Genomic DNA, 18828 nt, shown 5'->3' on the forward strand with positions numbered 1-18828 from the left:
AGTCCTATTTTTATTTATGTAAGAAACATTATTGGACTTTTTTTCATTGTTTATTAGGGAGGAGGCCATGACACATATGTATAACTTAGAGGACAACTTTTGGCAGTCAGTCCTTTCCTTCCACCTTGTTGGTTCCAGGGGTTGGACCAAGGCCATCAGGTGCAGCGGCAAAGCCTTTACCTGCTGAGCCATCTCACTTAATAATGAGCAATCCCATTATTGGAATTTTGAAAGAAGTTGCTTTGAATCTATGGTATTGACATTGTTAATATCAAGTCTTACAACCCTTGAATGTGGATGTATTTCCATTGTTTCATTGATATATTTTTATAAGAAACTCTTCCCACTAGGCATGGTGATGCACACCTTTTATCCCAGTAGTGGGGAGGCAGAAGCAGGGGGATGTCTGTGAGTTTGAGGTCAACCAGGTCTACAGAGTGAGTTTCAGGACAGCTAGCCTATATAGAAGAAAGAAGAGGAGAAGAAAAACAAAGAGAAAGAGGAGGAGGGAGAGAAGAAAAGATAAGGAAAACACTCAATGCTAAAGTTATAATCAAAATATTCTATATTTACTTCTAACACTTTTTTGGTATTTGTGTTTTGTTTTTCAAGACAGGGTTTCTCTGTGTCGCGTTGGCTGTCCTGTAACTCACTCTGTAGACCAGGTTGGCCTCAAACTCACAGAGATACAACTGCCCCTGCCTCCCAAGTGCTGGGATTAAAGGCGTGAGCCACCACTGCCCAGCTTAATTTTTTTAATTTGCTTTTTTTTAAAAAAAAATTGACTTTTTAAGATATCTGAATTTTTTTCTAGTAGGAAGACTTTTCCCTGTATTGATAACCACTCAAACAGTCTACTCTGCCCTGACAAAACTGTAATGTCATATTCTTAGACACAAGTAGATGCTTTACAGTTGTTATTCTGTTAATCTACTCTTGTGACATTGTTACCATTCTTTAATTCTCACTTTGTGGTTTGTCTTGGCATGTGGAAGTTTAGCTCTTTCCCTTTATAATTCTCCTCTTTAAATGTTTCTACAGTAGTCTCTTTCTTCTGTATGGTTATTAGAATCCATGTAACAAGGTCCAACATGCATATTATTGGAATTTTGGTCAGGATTAGTTAATATAATAATTCCTTTTGGGAACAATTGTTTTTACAATAATCTTCATGTCTTAAGGAATCTTATTTATTTGTATCTATATCTCTGCTACCGCTGTGATCCTTAGGAAGCTCTGCATATATGCTGTACTCGGACAGCCTCTACAGAGCGGCTCTTTGCAGAACTGTAGCCAGCGGTCTTCTTTGACTTGTGCCATAGCACTGCACCCTCCCTGTGTGCTCACCAGTGTCTTCGCTGTTCATGTCCCTCCATGTTCCCTCTTTTAAGCACACGTATGATCATCTAAACCCACCTGGGTAATTAAGACTGCACTCTCCATCTTTAGATTGTTAATGACATCAGCATCTCTGTACTTGCCTTTCCCACATAAAGGAACAGTCACACGTTTCAGGGCTTAGGAGATAGACACCTCTTGGGACCCAATTTTTAGCCTGCCAAGGAATGCAGTATGACAGGAGCATCTTGAGGCAGTGAGAGTGATTGCAACTGTCAGTCACCGGATGACTTGTACATGTGAGATCCTGTTTTTTTGTTTTCTTTTGTCTTGTTTTGTTTTGTTTTTAGGCATTCTATCTGTGTCATTCCATTTACTCATTACAAGAATGCTGTGTACACCATTTTGATGACAGGGAAATGATGAACAGAAATTTAAGAGTCATAAGGAAAACTTGGGTTTAAAATAAGAGTAGTAATTCTGTTTCATCTGTGTTTAGGTCACAGTAGACTATGCTCAAGAAAGGAGTGATCCCCTGTAGCAGCCTGGAAGCCCTAACATAGAGTTCTGATGACCTCTCCTAAAATGCCCTACTTTTGTTTCCCTCCTTTTGGATTGAAGGAGTAAATTATAAGGAACACTGAGTTTGATATCAGGAGACCTGGATTATACTTACTAAATGTGTGAAGTGGATAGGATATGCCATGTCAATCCTCTGATCATCAGTCTCCACATCTGTAAAAGAGGAATTTTCTAGTTTTCTTTCTGTGGTAAATACCATAACCAAAAGGAAAGGATTTATTTCAGCTTACAGGTTACAATCCATCATCAAATGAAGCCATGGCCAGAACTGGAGGCAGGAACTGACTCAGATACCACAGAGAAATGCTACCTACTAGCTTGCTTCCTCTGGCTCATATAACTACTGTTTACTTTTTAGATTTATTTATTTGTACTCAATGTGTATGGGTGTTTTGGCCTGCATATATGTCTGTGCATATGTGTGTAGTACCTAGGGAGTTCAGAAGAGGGTGTCATATCCTCTGAAACTGGATGGTTGTGAGCCATGTGGATGCTGGGAATCAAACCCAAGTTCTCTGGAAGAGCAGCCAGTGCTTTTAACCACTGAGCACACAGCTAATTTTCTTATATAGCTAAAGCTTACATTCCTGGAGATGGTACTGCCCATAGAAGGCTGGGTATTCCTACTTCAATTAGCAGAAAGAAAATACCCCCTGCCACAGACATGCACACAGGCCAGTCTGAAGGAGATAATCTCAAAATTGTGGTTCCCTTACATTTGTGTCAAGTTGAAAAAAAGCAACACAAGAAATGAGGATATAAACAAAGGGAAACACTTATTCATTGCTGGTGGGAGTGCAAACTGGTACAACCACTATGGACATCAGTGTGGAAGTTCCTCAGAAAGCTAGAAATCTGCCCCATGATTCAGCTATACCATTCTTGGATCTACTCCCAAAAGGATTCTATATCTTACTATAGAGATACTTAGCTCATCCAGGACCATTGCTGCTGCATTCACAATAGCCAGGAAATGGAAACAGGAGGGAATATGAGGAAAGATAAGGAACACTAGAAACTTTTGAAACAAGGTGTAAGTAAACCTACTATGGTAGAAGCTTCCTAAAATAGATGCATAAACACATATAAAAGGAGTTAAAACTAAGGAATGGATAAAATGTGGTACATTTTAACAATGGACTTTTTAAATTTGTACTTAAATTTATATAATACATTTTGATTATATTATTTTCTCTTCCCCAACTCCTCTGAGATCCTGTACCCAACTGCATGTATTTATTCTTTAAAAGCAAACACACACACACACACACACACACACACACACACACACAAAATGGAACCTGGAAGAATATTGGTTTTGCCATTGGAGAAAACTAATTTTCTTTTTGTCAACAGGTATCAATTGCAAGCAGCTTCTTGGCTAGAGGTGGGTCTTTGTGTCCACTTCTCCTTCTCAGTGCTGGTATTTTGCACAATGAAATGTTGTTTGACTGCTAAAAATGAAATTACAAAATTCACAAGTAGTAGATAGAGCTGAAAATCACCATTTTTACTAAGGTGACCCAGACACAGAAAGACAAGTGCTGAATGACTTCGAGAGTTTGTGGATGTTAGCTTTTGAATCTTCAAATATCTATGTCTCATTTGGAATACTCACAAAGGTCAGGAAGCTAATAATGAGACATGGAAGTCTTCTAAGGAAGGAGGATAGAATGTAGTTGGGGGGCAGTTCCAAGGGGAGGGGAGATAGACTGCAGTGATATGAAAGGAGTAATATGGAACAGGAAAGGCTAAATATGGTGGGGGTGGGAGGACAGAGAAGGAATATGGATAAAGATTAACACTGAAGACTTTTGGAAGAATCATAAGGAAACCTACTACTGTAGATGCTTTCTAAAATAAATATATACACATATATAAAAATAGTTAAAAGACTTACTCTATGCCAGGGCAATAATGCTCCTACTAGATACCACAGGCTAAGAAAAAGCACATTGCCAGATGTTAGTTTCCTCTTAAAAGTTGTTAAGAGTGTTCCACTTTTGTAGTTGTTAGCTAGCAAGGGTACATAGAATCCCAAACATTACAGGTTCTTGCCAGTACTCTTGGTTACCTTCCAGAACTTGATGGTAAGGCCGTATTGCTGAAGACACTGTGTACTTGTGTCATGGATCATGGAGAAATCAAACTGGTACAGACCTGAGATCTTCATCCGTATTGGCTAGCTTTCATCGTGCTAGAAGGCACTCCACGTGCTACTGGAGGAGAAAAGTGAACATCAGGTTTACTCAGTTGTTGTGGCCTAGAGAGACATGCTTACTGGTACAATAAATGACCTGAATGTCATGGGAGTAGCCACTTTTTTTCTTGCATTTAAGGCTCATTCCACAAGATGAAATCCATACCTGGCACCATTATGAAAGCTAAAATTTGTAGCTAGAAAGGTCACAGGTCCTAAGGGAGAATTCTGCTAAATTCCACCATCATTCTGCTAAATAGACATAATATTAAACTAGCTCCTAAGGACTTGTCCTTATACCCATAGATTCATCATATTTCAACCCTCATCAGAGAAACTTCTCTCAGGGGATGACAGAAGTCAAGGTGCAGAGAATGAGAGACTGGAATGCTCAGCACTAAATGAGGCATTACATCACATCCCCTCCTCCCAAGGCTCCGGGGTCATTGCAGAAGATGGAGTGAACAGATGTGAGGTGGTTTGAATAAGAAAAGCCCCTGTAGGCTCATATATTTGAAAGCTTAGTCACCAGGGAGTGGAACTCTGGAAGAATTAGAAGGATTAGAAAGTGTGGCCTTGTTGGAGGAAGTGTGTCATTGGGGGTGGGCTTTGAGGTTTCAAAAACCCATGCCAGGCTGAGTCTCTCTCCCTGGTGCCTTTACATCAGGATGTAGAACTCCCAGCTCCTTCTCCAGCTCCATATCTGCCTGTGTACGTCCATGCTTTCTGCCATGATGATAGTGTAAGAGAGCCCCCAATTAAATGTTCTTTTAGAAGAGTTGCCTTGGTCATGGTGTCTCTTCACAGCACTAGAACAGGTTGTGAGAGTCAGAGGTTACAGATGACTTCAAGGATGTTTTCTGGATATGACAGAGCAGTTGCGCATGTGAACTGAAATCAGTTGTGCATGCATAAGTCCTAGACAAAATCCCGGCACTGAGAGGGATTAAAACGTGAAGTCTTATGTCTAAGATTGACCATAGATAGCTTCTGGGAGAAGAATCAGTTTTCTTCAAGGATGTGACTCCTAATAGATTGGCCACCCCAGTGGATGGCCACACACCCAAGAGTATATGGGCAGCACACATTAGACTTGGAGAGAGAGAGAGAAAGAGAAAGAGAGAGAGAGAGAGAGAGAGAGAACACACAGATTTGTGTGGGCAGGGAGAGGGGATTGGTCTGGAAACCAAAGGTAAAAATGACCAAATAACATTGAATCAAATTCCCAAACAACTAAAAAATTTTTAAAACCTAATTAAGAACTCAAACAACTGGCCAATAAATAGTCTAATAAACAGTTCACAAAAGATGATAATACAAATGGTAAATAACCATATGGTGGTAAAAAATGTCTAGTTGGGACATTGTCCCTGCCATTATATGGTGATTTCATTTAACTTTATATTATATATAGGAAGCTTCTACAGTAGTGGGCGACTATATGACTTCAAAAGCTTTGCTGTTAGTTATCTCTCCCCATATTCCCCTCTTTACCCTGCCTTTTATTCCTTCCCCCATTTACTCCTAGCTTCCCATTCATTCATTCATTTATTTATTTTGGCTTTTCAAGACAGGGTTTGCTACCTAATCTGTGTGATCATTCTAATTGAAATACACATATCCAAAGCTTAAAAGCTAACCTACACCTATAAAAAAATCATTTGTTTTGGGGTGTCTGGGTTACCTTACTGGGGTTGATTGTTTCTAGCCCCATTTATTTACCTGCAAATTTCATTTTTCTTACCAGCTGAATAACAGCACATTTTGTTGATGCATCGCATTTTCATTATCCATTCATCAGCTGATAGATACCAGGCTGTTCCCAACTCTAGCTATTATGTAAGAGCAACAGACAAGGATGAGCAAGTGTCACTGCAGTAAGATGGAGAGTCCTTTGGAAAGACACTCAAGAGTAGGATAGCTTGATCTTGTAGTAGATTAATTTCAACTTTTTGATAAACCTCTACACTGATTTCCATAGTGCCTGTACCAGTGAGCACTCCCACCAGCAGTGAATGAGTGAGTGTTCCCTTTTCTCCACACCCTTACCACCAATTGCTGCCATTTGTTTTATTAATCTTGGCCATTCAACTGGAGAAAGATGAAATCTTAAATTAGTTTTGATTTTCATTTCCCTGATGAATAATGATGCTGAACTTTTTAATAGTGTTTTTCAGTCATTTGTGTTTTATCTGATGAGAACTCTCTATTTAGATCTATACCCCATTTTTATTTATTTATTTTATTTTACTTTTTTTGGATTTTTCAAGACAGGGTTTCTCCGTAGCTTTTGGTTCCTGTCCTGGAACTAGCTCTTGTTGACCAGGCTGGCCTCGAACTCACAGAGATCCGCCTGCCTCTGCCTCCCGAGTGCTGGGATTAAAGGCGTGCGCCACCACTACCCGGCATATACCCCATTTTTAATTGGGTTATTTGTTTTGTTTTTCAGTCCCTTGTACATTCTAAAGATACTAGCCCTCTATCAAATGTATAGTTGGTGAAGATTTTTCCCCATTTGGTAGTCTGATGCTTTGAGTGATGGTGCCCTTTGCTGTACAGAAACTGGGCCTTTCATGGTCTTAGTATGAGGGTAACAGTGGCTTCATAGAAAGAATTTGTTAATGGTTCTTCAGTTTCTAATTTGCAGAATAATTTGAGGAGGATTGGCATTAGTTCTTTTTGAAGTTTGGTAGTATTCTGTGCAGAATCCATCTGGCCCTGAGATTTTTAGTGTTGATTACTTCTATTTCACTTGGGGTTATAAGTATGTATAATTTTTTACTTTTTTATTATATATCAAGAAATTCATCTTTTTCTTTTAGGTTTTACAGTTTGATGAAATGTAGATTTTTAAAGTATATCCTTATGCTTCTCAGAATGTCCTTGGTGTCTCTTGTACTGTCTGCCTTTATATCTTTAATTGTTCTGATTTGGATTCTCTTTCTGTGTCTTTTGGATGGAGCAAAGAGTTGGATCATGTTTTCTATGTCTTTTTATTAGGGAATTGAGATAGTTATTATTGAGAGTTAATATTGAGCAGAGAAGTGTGTATTAATTTCTGTTATTTTGTTGTGGTGGTATGTTTGCCCCCTCCTCTTTTTTTGATTATTTGTTCTGTGATTACTTGTTGTTTATGTCCTATTGGGTGTTGTTAACCTTTTCTTTGGATTAAAGTTTTCCTTCTAGTGCCTTCTGTAAAAATTGATTAAATTTATCTTTAATCATGAAGCTTATTTTCTTTCTCCATCAATTGTAATGGGAAGCTTAGCTGGGTATAGTAGTATGGGTTGTCATCTGTGATCTTTGAAAACTCATAAGATATATGTCTAGGCCCCTTTGGTGTTCAAAGTCTCCACTGGAAAGTCAAGTGTTATTCTAATGAGCCTGCCTTTTTCCCTTGAAGGTTTTTAAATCCTTTCTTTCTTCTGTACATTTAGTGTTTTGAATATTATGTGTTGTGAGAAGTTTCATTTCTGGTTCTATTTGGTGTTCTCTATACCTCTTATGCCTTATTGAGTATCTCTTTAGATTGGGGAAATTTTTTTCTATGCTGTTATTTAAATTGTTTTATGCTTTTGACCTGATTTTCTTCTTCCTCTATTATATACAGGTTTAGTCTTTTCATAGTGTCCCATATTTCCTGGATGTTTTGTGCCTGAACTTTTTTTAGATTTAACATTTTCTTTGACTGAGACACCTATTTCTTCTACTTTGTCTCCAAGACTTGAAAGTTTCTTTTCTATGACTTTTAATCTCTTAGTGAGGCTTCCCTGTGAGGTTTTTGCTAGGTTTCCTGAGATTTTCATTTTGAGTTTTATTTAAGTTTGTCCTTTAGCGATTCTATTTCTTTGTTGAGTTCTATTTTTATGTATTTATGTTGTTTTCATATTTAATTTTCATGGTCTTCATCAAGACGTTTATTTGTCATATTGTTAAGGTCCTTGAACATATTCCTAATAACTATTTTGAAGTTCTTGTCTTGTGCTTCAACTAAATCACTTTTATTGGGGACTGTTACAATATAGTTGCTGTCTTCTGGGGAGGTATATTGTCTTGGTTCATCCTGCCTGGTCCTGTAGCTGCTTTTAAAATAACCACTCAGAGGCTTGATATTAATTTCAAATGTTTGGCTGATGGCTCAGGCTTATTAGTAGCTAGCTCTTACATTTAAATTAACCCATTTCTATTTATCAAAGTATTGCCATATGGCCATAGCATTACTGGTCTGCTGGGATGTTGTTCCTTTGGCAGCTGGAAGGTGTCTCCCAGATTCCACTTTTCCTCTCCTGTATCTCTGCTTGCATTCCCCACCTGGCTCTATCCTGCCTTGTCATAGACCAAAGAAACTTTATTTATGAACCAATGAAAGCAACACATATTCACAGCGTGCAGAAAGATATCCCACAGCACTAGAATCTAGACATCTGTAGTTATGTTTGAAGTGTTTCTTGATGTAGATATATGGTCTTACCATCGATGGGTGGGTAGCCTTTGATGGATGGGTTCCTATCTTTGGTTGCTGTTGCCCCAATCAGGGTCCCAGTCAAGTGTATCAGCAATAGGTGTCCCCAAGTCCCAGCCAAGTATGGCAGCTGTGAGTCTTTGTTAGACAAAGCAGTTCTGCAGATTCCCAGGGAGTCACAAAGGAATGGGGATGGGCTAGAAAGAAAGGTTGAAAGGGGCAGCAAGGAAGAACTAGGGAACCCTAACTCCATACCAAGAGGCCAAGTCCAAAGGGGAAAGAGGTGAGCAGGGAGAGGGGGCCCAGGCAATCAGGCAGCAGCAGGTCTTAAGAGTAGTATGCAGAGACTGGAATAGAGGAGGGAAAGGAGGATAAAGCCAAGGATGGGACTGTCAGTCCCTTATAGGGCACCATTCTGTGGATTAATGTGGAGTCACGAAGGAATGGAGATGTGCTAGAAAGGGGTAGTAGGGAAAAACTAGGGGGACCTTGTGTTAGCACCAGGAGGCTAAGTGAGTCCCAGAGAGATGGAAGTAGGCTGGAAGTGATATATCTTAAAACTATCTGAGTCCTAAGTCACCTGAACATTATTTTCACAAGTCTTTTATTGCCTCCTTTGCCTGCATTTTTGTGTGATGCCGGACAGGGCCATAAGCCACTGCTCTCGGCTGACCACAGTCAACTGATATTCTGTAGTGTACTGTGCTGCTAAGCTGAGACATTCATTAGCTTGGGTGTTTTAAATACATTTTACCTTAGTATATTTTCAGCATAATAGCAGATTTGTCATAATAAAACTCCATGATCAATCAAGAAGTATCTGCATTGTAGGCAGAGGGCATATCTCCGTGAGTTAAGGGCCTACCCGATGGCAAGTTCTAGTCAAAGCAACCTGTTAAGAGGAAGAGGAGAAGGAAGAGGAGGAGAAAAATCTATAAATCCACTTTATCTCTTTTCTTCCAAATGTCAGAAAACACTCTCCCTTCCTTTGTCCGAATACTTCTTTCAGTGTGTCCTGCTGGTACAGTCTCCTCTACCACTTATTTCACTCTTACGGGTGTCTTTCTTTGGGATATCTCATCTTCCACTCAGAATCTTGAAAATGCACTAAGTTTTTTCCCACCCATCCTAGTCACCCTGTTCACAGCTCCTATACCCTTAGCTTTCTCTGTCTCTCACCGTGGTCAGTAGCGTTACCAGACACAGCTACTTTGTCCTTTTTTTTCATTCTTTGCTTTTCCATTCTTGTGCTGGTTCCAATGAACAGGTAGGTCCAAGTAGGGCTTAAGTTTAGGCTTTCATTCTCGCCTTACCCTTCTGGCCTGTCAGTATTCCCCCGGTAACCTTGCTACTACTCTTGCTTTTGCAGATCACTTCTCCTTTGAAGTAGTGCCATTGCTTCTCAGCTCAACCTCTCCCATCACCCTTCACAATACTGACCTAGATATCTGTCTAAAACTGATGAGCTTTGGGAACCATTTGTCTACACACCATTTCAGGGTGTTTGCAGTCCATTGCCCTCATCCCTTCCTGTGCTTGTGTTCCTTCTGTCTAGAATGTCACCTTTGCAACCCTCTTTCCTGTGCCATTTGTCTGGTGAGTGTCTGTCTACTTGTAATTCTTAGTTCAAGCTTTATGTCTTTGAAACCTTGATATGTCTCCAGAAGAAAAATGATTAAGATCTTTTTGGAACATTTTGTTGTTGTTTTATTTTTGTTTTTCGAGACAGGGTTTCTCTGTGTAACAGCCCTGTCTGTCCTGGAACTAGCTCTGTAGACCAGGCTGGCTTGAACAGAGATCTGCCTGCTTCTGTCTCTTGAGTGCTGGGATTAAAAGTGTGCGCCAACACTGTCCGGCCTTAAACATGGCTGTTATATTATCCATCCTGTCTGTTTTTCCTCCCAGGATCTCTTTAAGGACATAGGGTGCATTTTGATCTCCTTTGGCTCTATAGTACTTAGCACAGTGTCTGCAACAGAAAGAGTTCTCAAACAGCATTTATCAGATTCAGTCATTATAAAACTTTACTTATTTAGACAGGGTTTCACTATGTAGCTCTAGCTGTCCTGAAACAGATTATGTAGGCCCTGGCTTTGAACTCACAGATATCTGCCTTTCTAGGGACAGTGGTTCTGGAATTAAGGACATATACCCACCACACCTGAGTTCATTGTAAGACTTTTACCTTAGAGAACATGAAAAGATAATTTATATAACAGCTTCTTGAGGTAAATGCAATTATCTAGTTAAAGCGCTATGAAGAATACACATTAATCTCCTAAATAAAACTAGTTTTGGTTCAGAATCCTTTTCTGTAATAGAATATAAAGAAATTAAACAAATGAACAAAGCTTTCCTAAGGCCCCGTAACACATCGGCATTTCCATAGCTCCCCTGAAGTTAGAGATAAGTGTTCTCTATAAGCATTTGCCTTGACACTGTACATTCATTATAATGTTAACATGACCTACATTTATGCTAATATCATTTATTTTTAAATTACTGTTAATCTTTTCATGATGCCAGAAAGATAAATGGGAGAAGAATCAAACTGATATCAATGCTGCAACTTCCTTATAGGGGCACAAACTCTGGACTATAGAACTTCTTAACTTGGGAAATGACAGAGAATTCGTAGTTAAGGCTTGGTTATGAATTCACACCAGAGAAATAACATTTTATAGAAAAAACATTTTTTGCCAAATCTGACTTGAATAATGAGCTTAGAGTAAACAAAATTCATTGCATTCTCATCCAAAGCATGTAAAGTTCTCTGTATTTCCTGGATGCCTGGAACAGCCCATCCCTTGGTTCCCCATGCAGGTCTACCTCCTGATGCAGGGGAATTACCGTGGCCTGAACTGCTCTCTCTTGCGTATGGAAATATATCGTTTTCTTTCCAAAGCCTGAAAGACCTAGCTCCAGCTGGCTGACACCTGGAGATTATTTGATAAGTTAATTTATACTAACATAATATTGAGTAATAATTGGAGGATATATAAAACCTAGCCCTGAGAGCTGCTCTTATAGAGGGACATTTCTCACTCTCCCATATACTTTTCTTGTCTTTTTTTTTTTCTTTCCTTGTTTTTTTATAACTCAGCAACTTTAAATCTGCTGAACTCTGTTGCAAGTGACCTCTCCTTTGTCTCTGCCACCTGCAGCCTGGCAAACGGCTGCCCATTCTTCACGACACAAATCAGTATCTTTCCTCTGTTCTCCTTATTCCCCAGGCTCTTGGCTTTCATAAAGTTTTATTGTTTTTTTTATTTATTCACTTTTCAGATGACTTCTACTCGGACCAATCCAGTGCACCCAGTAGTCTCTGGGGTCCTGATCACCCTTTACTCTCAGCGGCACTTGATAATGCCGACCACCCCCTTTCTATTTTCTACATCTCCTTTTCAGCATCGCTCTCACCTGGGTTTCTTGACAGTCTGCTGGCAGTTTCTTCCCTCGGTCTTGTTTGTTGGCTCCTCTTACTGGCTAATTTCCAAATGTTGGGATTCCTTAAGGCTGTGTCCTGATCCCTTTTCCTTCTCACGCTCTGCTCTCCTAATAAGCAAACACTTCCACACCCAGGGCCTTAATTATTCAGGCAGCTGACTCTCAGATTTACATCTCTAAACCAGAGTTTTCTCCTGATACTCAAACCTCTGCTTATTTCTGTTCAATATGTCCCTGTGGAAATTTTGTAGGTACTCTCTCTATTCTCACCAGGTTTAAAATCCCCATTGTTTTTTAGTTTAGAGAATATCACCTTCGTTTATACATTAAGCAAACTAGAAGCCTATGGTTATTGCTGATGTTCCAAATCTCTTTTACCATCACATGCAGCGACCAATCTTCTGGCTTCTAATTATTGATCTCAAGTTTGACTTCTGTACATCTCCACTGCCACTCAAGTTATCACCTGATCACAACAGTATGCAGGTCCATCATCTTGCACTCACTTGATGCCTCTGCTACATTTCTACATTGCAAACATGGTGCTGTTTGAAGATTCATTCGTTCTTTTTTATATGTATTTATTTATTTATTATGTATACAGTGTTCTGTCTGTGTGTATGTCTGCAGGCCAGAAAAGTGCACCAGACCTTATTACAGATGGTTGTGAGCCACCATGTGGTTGCCGGGAATTGAACTCAGGACCTCTGGAAGAGCAGGCACTCTCCAGCCCAGATTCATTCATTCTTTAGTCTCTTATACATTCAGGGCACTTCCTAGATGTTGCTGATTCAAATGTGACAAAAACGGCATGTTTCTAATCTAGAATTCTATAGATTGTATGTTTGGTGAAACCTAACTTGATTGGGATTGTGTTTGTTTAAATAAAGCAAACTATTTTTCTTTGCTTTCACACCTCAACACAAGACTTCTTCCCCCTTTTCTGTGTATGTGTGTACATTATATGTGTGTATGTGTTCATATGTGTTCCAGGATACATGTATATGTATGTGTGCCTCTCTGTGTGTGCACATGCATGCTAAAAGTCAATATCTGGTGCCTTCCTCAGTTACTCTCCAATTTATTTTTTGAGACAGTGTCATTAGGACCTGGAACTCACCAGTTCAGCCAGACTGGCAGACCATTGAGCTCCAGCAATCCACCTATCTTTGACCCTCACCCAGAACTGGGGTTATAGATGTTACTACTGTACCCCGCTTTTACATGAGTGCTTGGAGACATGAACTCAGGACTTTATGCTTGAGCAGCAGGTACTTTACCCACTAAGCCATCTCCCAGCTCCAACGCAGAAGACTGTTGTGACTTGAAAGGTATGAGGATTTCTCTTCACCAAAAAGCAAGCTATCATTTCTGCTTGCTCTAACCAATCTGGTGTCCTCTAACTCAATTCCATTCTGACACTGTCTATGTAAAGTGAATCCTGAGCCCCCAAGCACACACACTTCAGATACCAGTTGCAAGGTACAGATATTTCTTTTTCCTGTGCCCCTGACCCATTGGCACAATTTATGATTCCCACAGCTCCCTGAAGTTCAAATAATTTGTTTGAATGGCTCATAGAATTTGTGGGGACACACTATGTTTATAAAGGGTATTAGAAGGTGCCCATGGTGGAGTATAGGAGAAGGGGCACAAAGCTTGCATGTTCTCTATGGGTCAGGAACCTCAAGGGCTCATTTGGGAATATAATGCTAACAGACTAGATGAAGGAGACTGTTATGTCTTCGTTCAGCCTTGTTGACCTCTCTCTGCAGCTTCCAGTTATGAGACAGATCACTGTCTGAAATGAAGATAATATCTGCTGTTCTTTACCTATCATCTACTATCAGAAAAAGGTCAGAGAAAGACGGAAGATTTGAGTTTCTGTGACATGCCTTGAGGCATTAATTAGTAGCTAGAAACTAGAGAACTAGATATATGTCTGTAGTGATATCACAGGGATGGACAAAATTTCTTTGGTGAAATAATTCTTCATCAGAGTCAGAACCTACAAGTGAAGATATAAGAAAAAGTATTTTAGGATGAAGTATCACATGCAAAGGACTAGAATCAAAAGGGAGCGGGGTATGAAATCAAAGCACAAGGTTGCATTTCAGACGTGACCAGAGAAGTGAGGAGATACTCACTCAAGGGGTCCAGTAAGCTCTCACCTGGCCTGCCAAAGTGTGTAGCACTGTGAACACTTTCCTGAGGAAACAGGAGTTGTAAAGAAGCATTACTTCCAAGCAGACAGCCAAACCTGAAGTGATGCCATTGGAAATTACTAAGCCAAAAAGTAATGTAATCAGATTACACAATCCATGGGACAGGGACTTTTATCACTCTTGTTCACTTAGATTTGTGTCATAGACAGTAATTGCTGAAAGGATGGATGTCTGTTTGGATAATATAGCATTGTATTATATTGTAATCATGTGCTTAATGACTCTTCACAAAGCTTAATCCTGAAAATTGACTTTGATTATTTTCTTTATATTACTAGATATATTATTCTAGTGCCTGGCTAAAACATCAGTTTCAAAGACTGGGAGATATCTCATTCAGTACAAGTCTTGTCAAACACAGACCTTAGTCTAATCCCCAGAACCCACTTGTTTAATAATAATAATAATAATAATAATAATAATAATAATAATACTAATAAAAGCCATACATGGTGTATGTGCTTATAATCCCAGGACGCAGGAGGCAGAAACGGGCAGATCCCTATAGGACTTGCTGATCAGCCAGCCAAGTCTAATCAATAAGCTTTAGGCCAGTAAGAGACCCTGCCTCAAAGACAAACAAGATGGATGGTACATATACACATACATACATGTATACCTCCAAAAACACAAATGCACACACACACTCAGTTGGTCAATTTCAGTATTGCATGTGTTCATTCCATTCAGGGAATAAATTAAAGGGTTCCTGCTTGAGGCTAGAAACTAAGAATGCAAAGATGACTAAAATATTGTTTCTTATCACAAGGACTGGGAGGAAGACTGGTAAGAAGGACTGGTAATTCTTTGTAGTAAATGTTACAAAGGGGTAAGAACACAGTACAGCTGTCAGGATGGCAAGGAAGATAGTAGAAGCTGTAGGGCTACCCTGTGCCAGATGAAAGGAAGAGAAAATAGTAGGACTGAGCATAAAGGCAGAGTCTGAAGGGAGAGAAGGGCACATTTAGAGATCTGCATGAGGGCAAGTGGAAGCTGTAGAGAAGGGCCGAGGCAGGAAAACACTGAGCTTCATCCTGGTGAGTGGGGACTTGTTAGGAGTGAATAGTGATACAGAAGAATGACTGGTCAGATGAGGTGGATACAACACTGCTTATATTGAAGACTGAAGAGTTGGTCAGCCAAACAGCAACTATAAATGGGAAGAAATGACATTGGCCTGCACTAAATTAGATATAGTAGAAAAACACAGATGGGTGGAAAATTTTTTCATATAATATATTCTGATCATGCATTCCCCTCCCCCTTCCTCCCCACTTCCCTAACCATTCAACTCAAAGTCCGTCCTTTCTTTAGATAACAAACCAAAAAACAAACACACACATACAAAACCACAGAAACACAAAATCAGAAATCATAATATACAAGCAAAAAACCAACCAGACAAAAAATAGCTCAAAGCAGTATGAGACAAAAAGTTTATAAAAATGCCATCAAGTTTGTTTTTGTTGGCCACACAGATGGATTTGAACACTGTTAAGATAAAATCAACAGGATTTAATATAGCAGAGTGAGAATGACAAGGTGGCCATGGTTGAATCACAATTTTTTTTAATTTAGGGTTTTTTTTTTTAGATTGGAATATGATTGTGTCATTTCTTCCTCCAGACGTCCCATTTGCTCTCTTTCAAATTCATGCTCTCTTTTTCTTTGCCATTAGGCACATGAATGCATGGTGGGGTGTGAGGGTGTGGGGGTATGTGTGTGGGGTGATGGAGTCTTAAATATATAAAGACAGCTTGATCAGTTCATATAATGTTACTTGTATGTGTGTTTTCAGGGCTGACCATTTGGTATTGGATAACCAGTTGGTGTACTCTTCCCTGGGGAAGACTATTTCTCCCACTCAATATCCCTTAGTAACCTTTAGTTCATTGCCTAGGGTTGAGGCCTCATGAGCTTTTCCCCAATCTCAGACTTTTAACTTGAATACCTTAGGTGTAAACAAAGATTGGAAGAAGGCTTATAGAAGCAGGTGATGAATTCCAATCTAAGACATAGTATGGTTGGGTTTTCTTTGGAATGACTATGTAGAGACTTATAGTGGGCTGTTAGATATACATGCAAGTGTGGGGTTTAGAAGAGGTCTACATTGAATGCTTAACTATAGGGGCTTGCTGCTTATGAAATGTAATTGATTCCTAGGAGATAATAAAGTCACTGGGGTGGGGGATAGAAAACAGAAAAGACAGCTAAAGAGAAAAAGATGGAACAATGTTCAAATAAAAAGCATTTTGAATATACAGGGAAGTATAACAGTCATTTACAAAGAAAAGACCTTTCACAATGCTATCTAAATACTGCAGATCGGGTGGCTGTCTTATCTGTGCATAAGGCAAATCCTGTTCTTAGGCTTCTTAAGCAGAGAATGTTACTAAATTAACAATGGAAACTAGTGAAGTACTGCACAGCAGAAAGTGAGTTTTTTCAGGCCCATGTGAATTTTGTGATTTAAGTTTTATTCTCTATGAGACACTGAAGTCCAAGGTGGCCTTGAATTTACAATAATCCTACAATCTTTCAAGAACTGGGGTTAGAGATATGAGCCAACATGCTTAGCTAAGAAACGCCTTAAGAACTACTGTATGTTTAAAAATACAGCAGGGCTAGAGATGTGGCTCAGGTTCACTACATCAGCTAGCTGTAGTGATATACACCTGAAATGTCAAAACTTGGGAGATGGAGACAAGAGGATGAGAAATTAAAGCCATCCTGTGAGGCTTGATCATTTCGGCCAGCAGTCTTGAGGTTGTTCTGGATGTAGAACTCAGACATATGGGCCATCAGGAAATGCTGTGGGACAATGGTCTTGTACTTTGTAAAGATTTGTCACTTGTATTTTAATAAAACACTGATCGGCCAGTAGCCAGGCAGGAAGGATAGGAGGGGCGACCAGGCAGGGAATAGAGGCGGGGCGATGAGAACAGGCGAATTCTGGGAAGAAGAAAGACGCAGTCTGCAGTTATCACCCAGACCAAGAGGAAGCAAGATGGGACTGCCTCACTCATAAAGTTACCAAGCCACATGGCCCAAGAATAATGGGCCAATTTAAGATGTAAGAATTAGTTAATAAGAAGCCTGAGCTAACAGACCAATCAGTTTATCATTAATTTAAATTTCTGTGTGTTTATTTGGGGCTGAATGGCTACGGGATAGGGCAGGGCAGCAATCTCTGTCAACAGTTATACTATATCAATAATAACCTGCATCTACTACAATAGAAAAGAGGGATAATGTTGGAGCCTCTTGTATTCATTCTGAGAAGTCTGGCTTTAAAATATACTGGATTACATTTTCCTTCCACAGCACCAGAAGATGTGGGGGTGGGGGGACGTTATTCCTTTCTAGCAGCTGAATAATATACAATGCCCTTTATACCTTTCTTGGAACTCCAGGCATCAGGGGTTGTCTGGCAGAACATATATACCTCCACTTACTCATTCAGTTGAGCAAAAATAAGCCCTAAGATCTTCACTAAAATTGTCTTATTGTTGATGATTAGTAATAATTCACTGATCAGCTCCCCTGTAATCAATAATATATCCTTTTCTGCAGCTGAAGGAGTCACTGTCCTTTGTAAGCCTTTGTCTAAACAGTTTCAGAAAAGACAAGGTTGTATTCTCTGCTAGTTAAAAAAGGGATTTACATTATGTCTGCCTCTAAGTAATCAGTGCCCTAGATCTCCCTTGACCCTTACTTGCTCCTTGTTGGCCCCACACCTTGATCAACAAGCCTTCCCTCAAGAGTTGTATGTGCTGAATTCACTAGAAAGAGCCAAGACACTGTCCCAGAAACTGGCTGCCTCCAGGGGACTTCAGTCCTGAAACTTGGAATGCCAAATTCTGATACTGGCAGCAGGGTTATGTGCCAGGCCAAACAAGACCACAGGAGAGCAGCAGGTTTGGATCCATTATGCACGCTTAGTCTTCCTGTCTTCTACATGTCTTGTGTAGATGTCACATCTCTGCTGAATTATACCTCTCTTTGGTAATTCTCACAGATTCAAAGAGTGAATTTTGTGCACATTGAGTCAAGTTTTGAAAGCTCCGGGAAGAAGAGGAAGGTCACTGAGCCAGTGAAAATCCTCATCCCAAAAAGAAAATGAAACTTCGGTGCCTTTAACTACATCTGTTCTGCAAAAACATGTATGAAATAGTGTAACAGGAAAGTAAGTTTTTATCACCAAACTTTTTTTAAGTTTTTGCTCAACTTTTTTTATTCAGTTTACTAAGCTGCCAAACTGCTGAGAAGGACATGGGTTCAGTTTGCCAGAAGGAAACAAGATCACCAGGGCTTCTGTGGGATGGCATTATCTCACGGCCAAGTTAGAGATGAGACAGACTTTGTATTTGCAAAAGAACCACAGCAGCTATTTTGAAAAGAAATAAGTTGCTGTTCTTAAAGAAGAGGGTTTTTCTTTACATAATTAAACTCTCCAGATATCTGGACTACTGAGAGATATTCTGACTTGCTGTACCCTGTGTGTTGGAATCCTTCTATAGATTTATTAAAACTCGCACAGAATAGCATAGGATATGCATGGAGGTGATTAGCCA

The 18828-nt window shown here is 39.6% G+C and overlaps 1 protein-coding gene across 1 annotated transcript in view; it reads left to right on the forward strand.

Annotated features, from left to right (window-relative positions):
• Positions 1–18377, forward strand: part of LOC121436415 (HORMA domain-containing protein 2-like) — an 82570-nt gene extending 64193 nt beyond the window's left edge. Inside the window, exon 10 of the mRNA XM_041636276.1 lies at positions 18273–18377. Coding sequence (XP_041492210.1) covers positions 18273–18377 — 105 coding nt within the window. The remainder of the gene's footprint in view (positions 1–18272) is intronic.
• Positions 18378–18828: the final 451 nt, after the last annotated feature.

The sequence above is a fragment of the Microtus oregoni genome, unplaced genomic scaffold (genome assembly GCF_018167655.1).
Source record: "Microtus oregoni isolate MIOR12 unplaced genomic scaffold, Mior012 000049F_ref0000343, whole genome shotgun sequence".
Classification (NCBI taxonomy): domain Eukaryota; kingdom Metazoa; phylum Chordata; class Mammalia; order Rodentia; family Cricetidae; genus Microtus; species Microtus oregoni.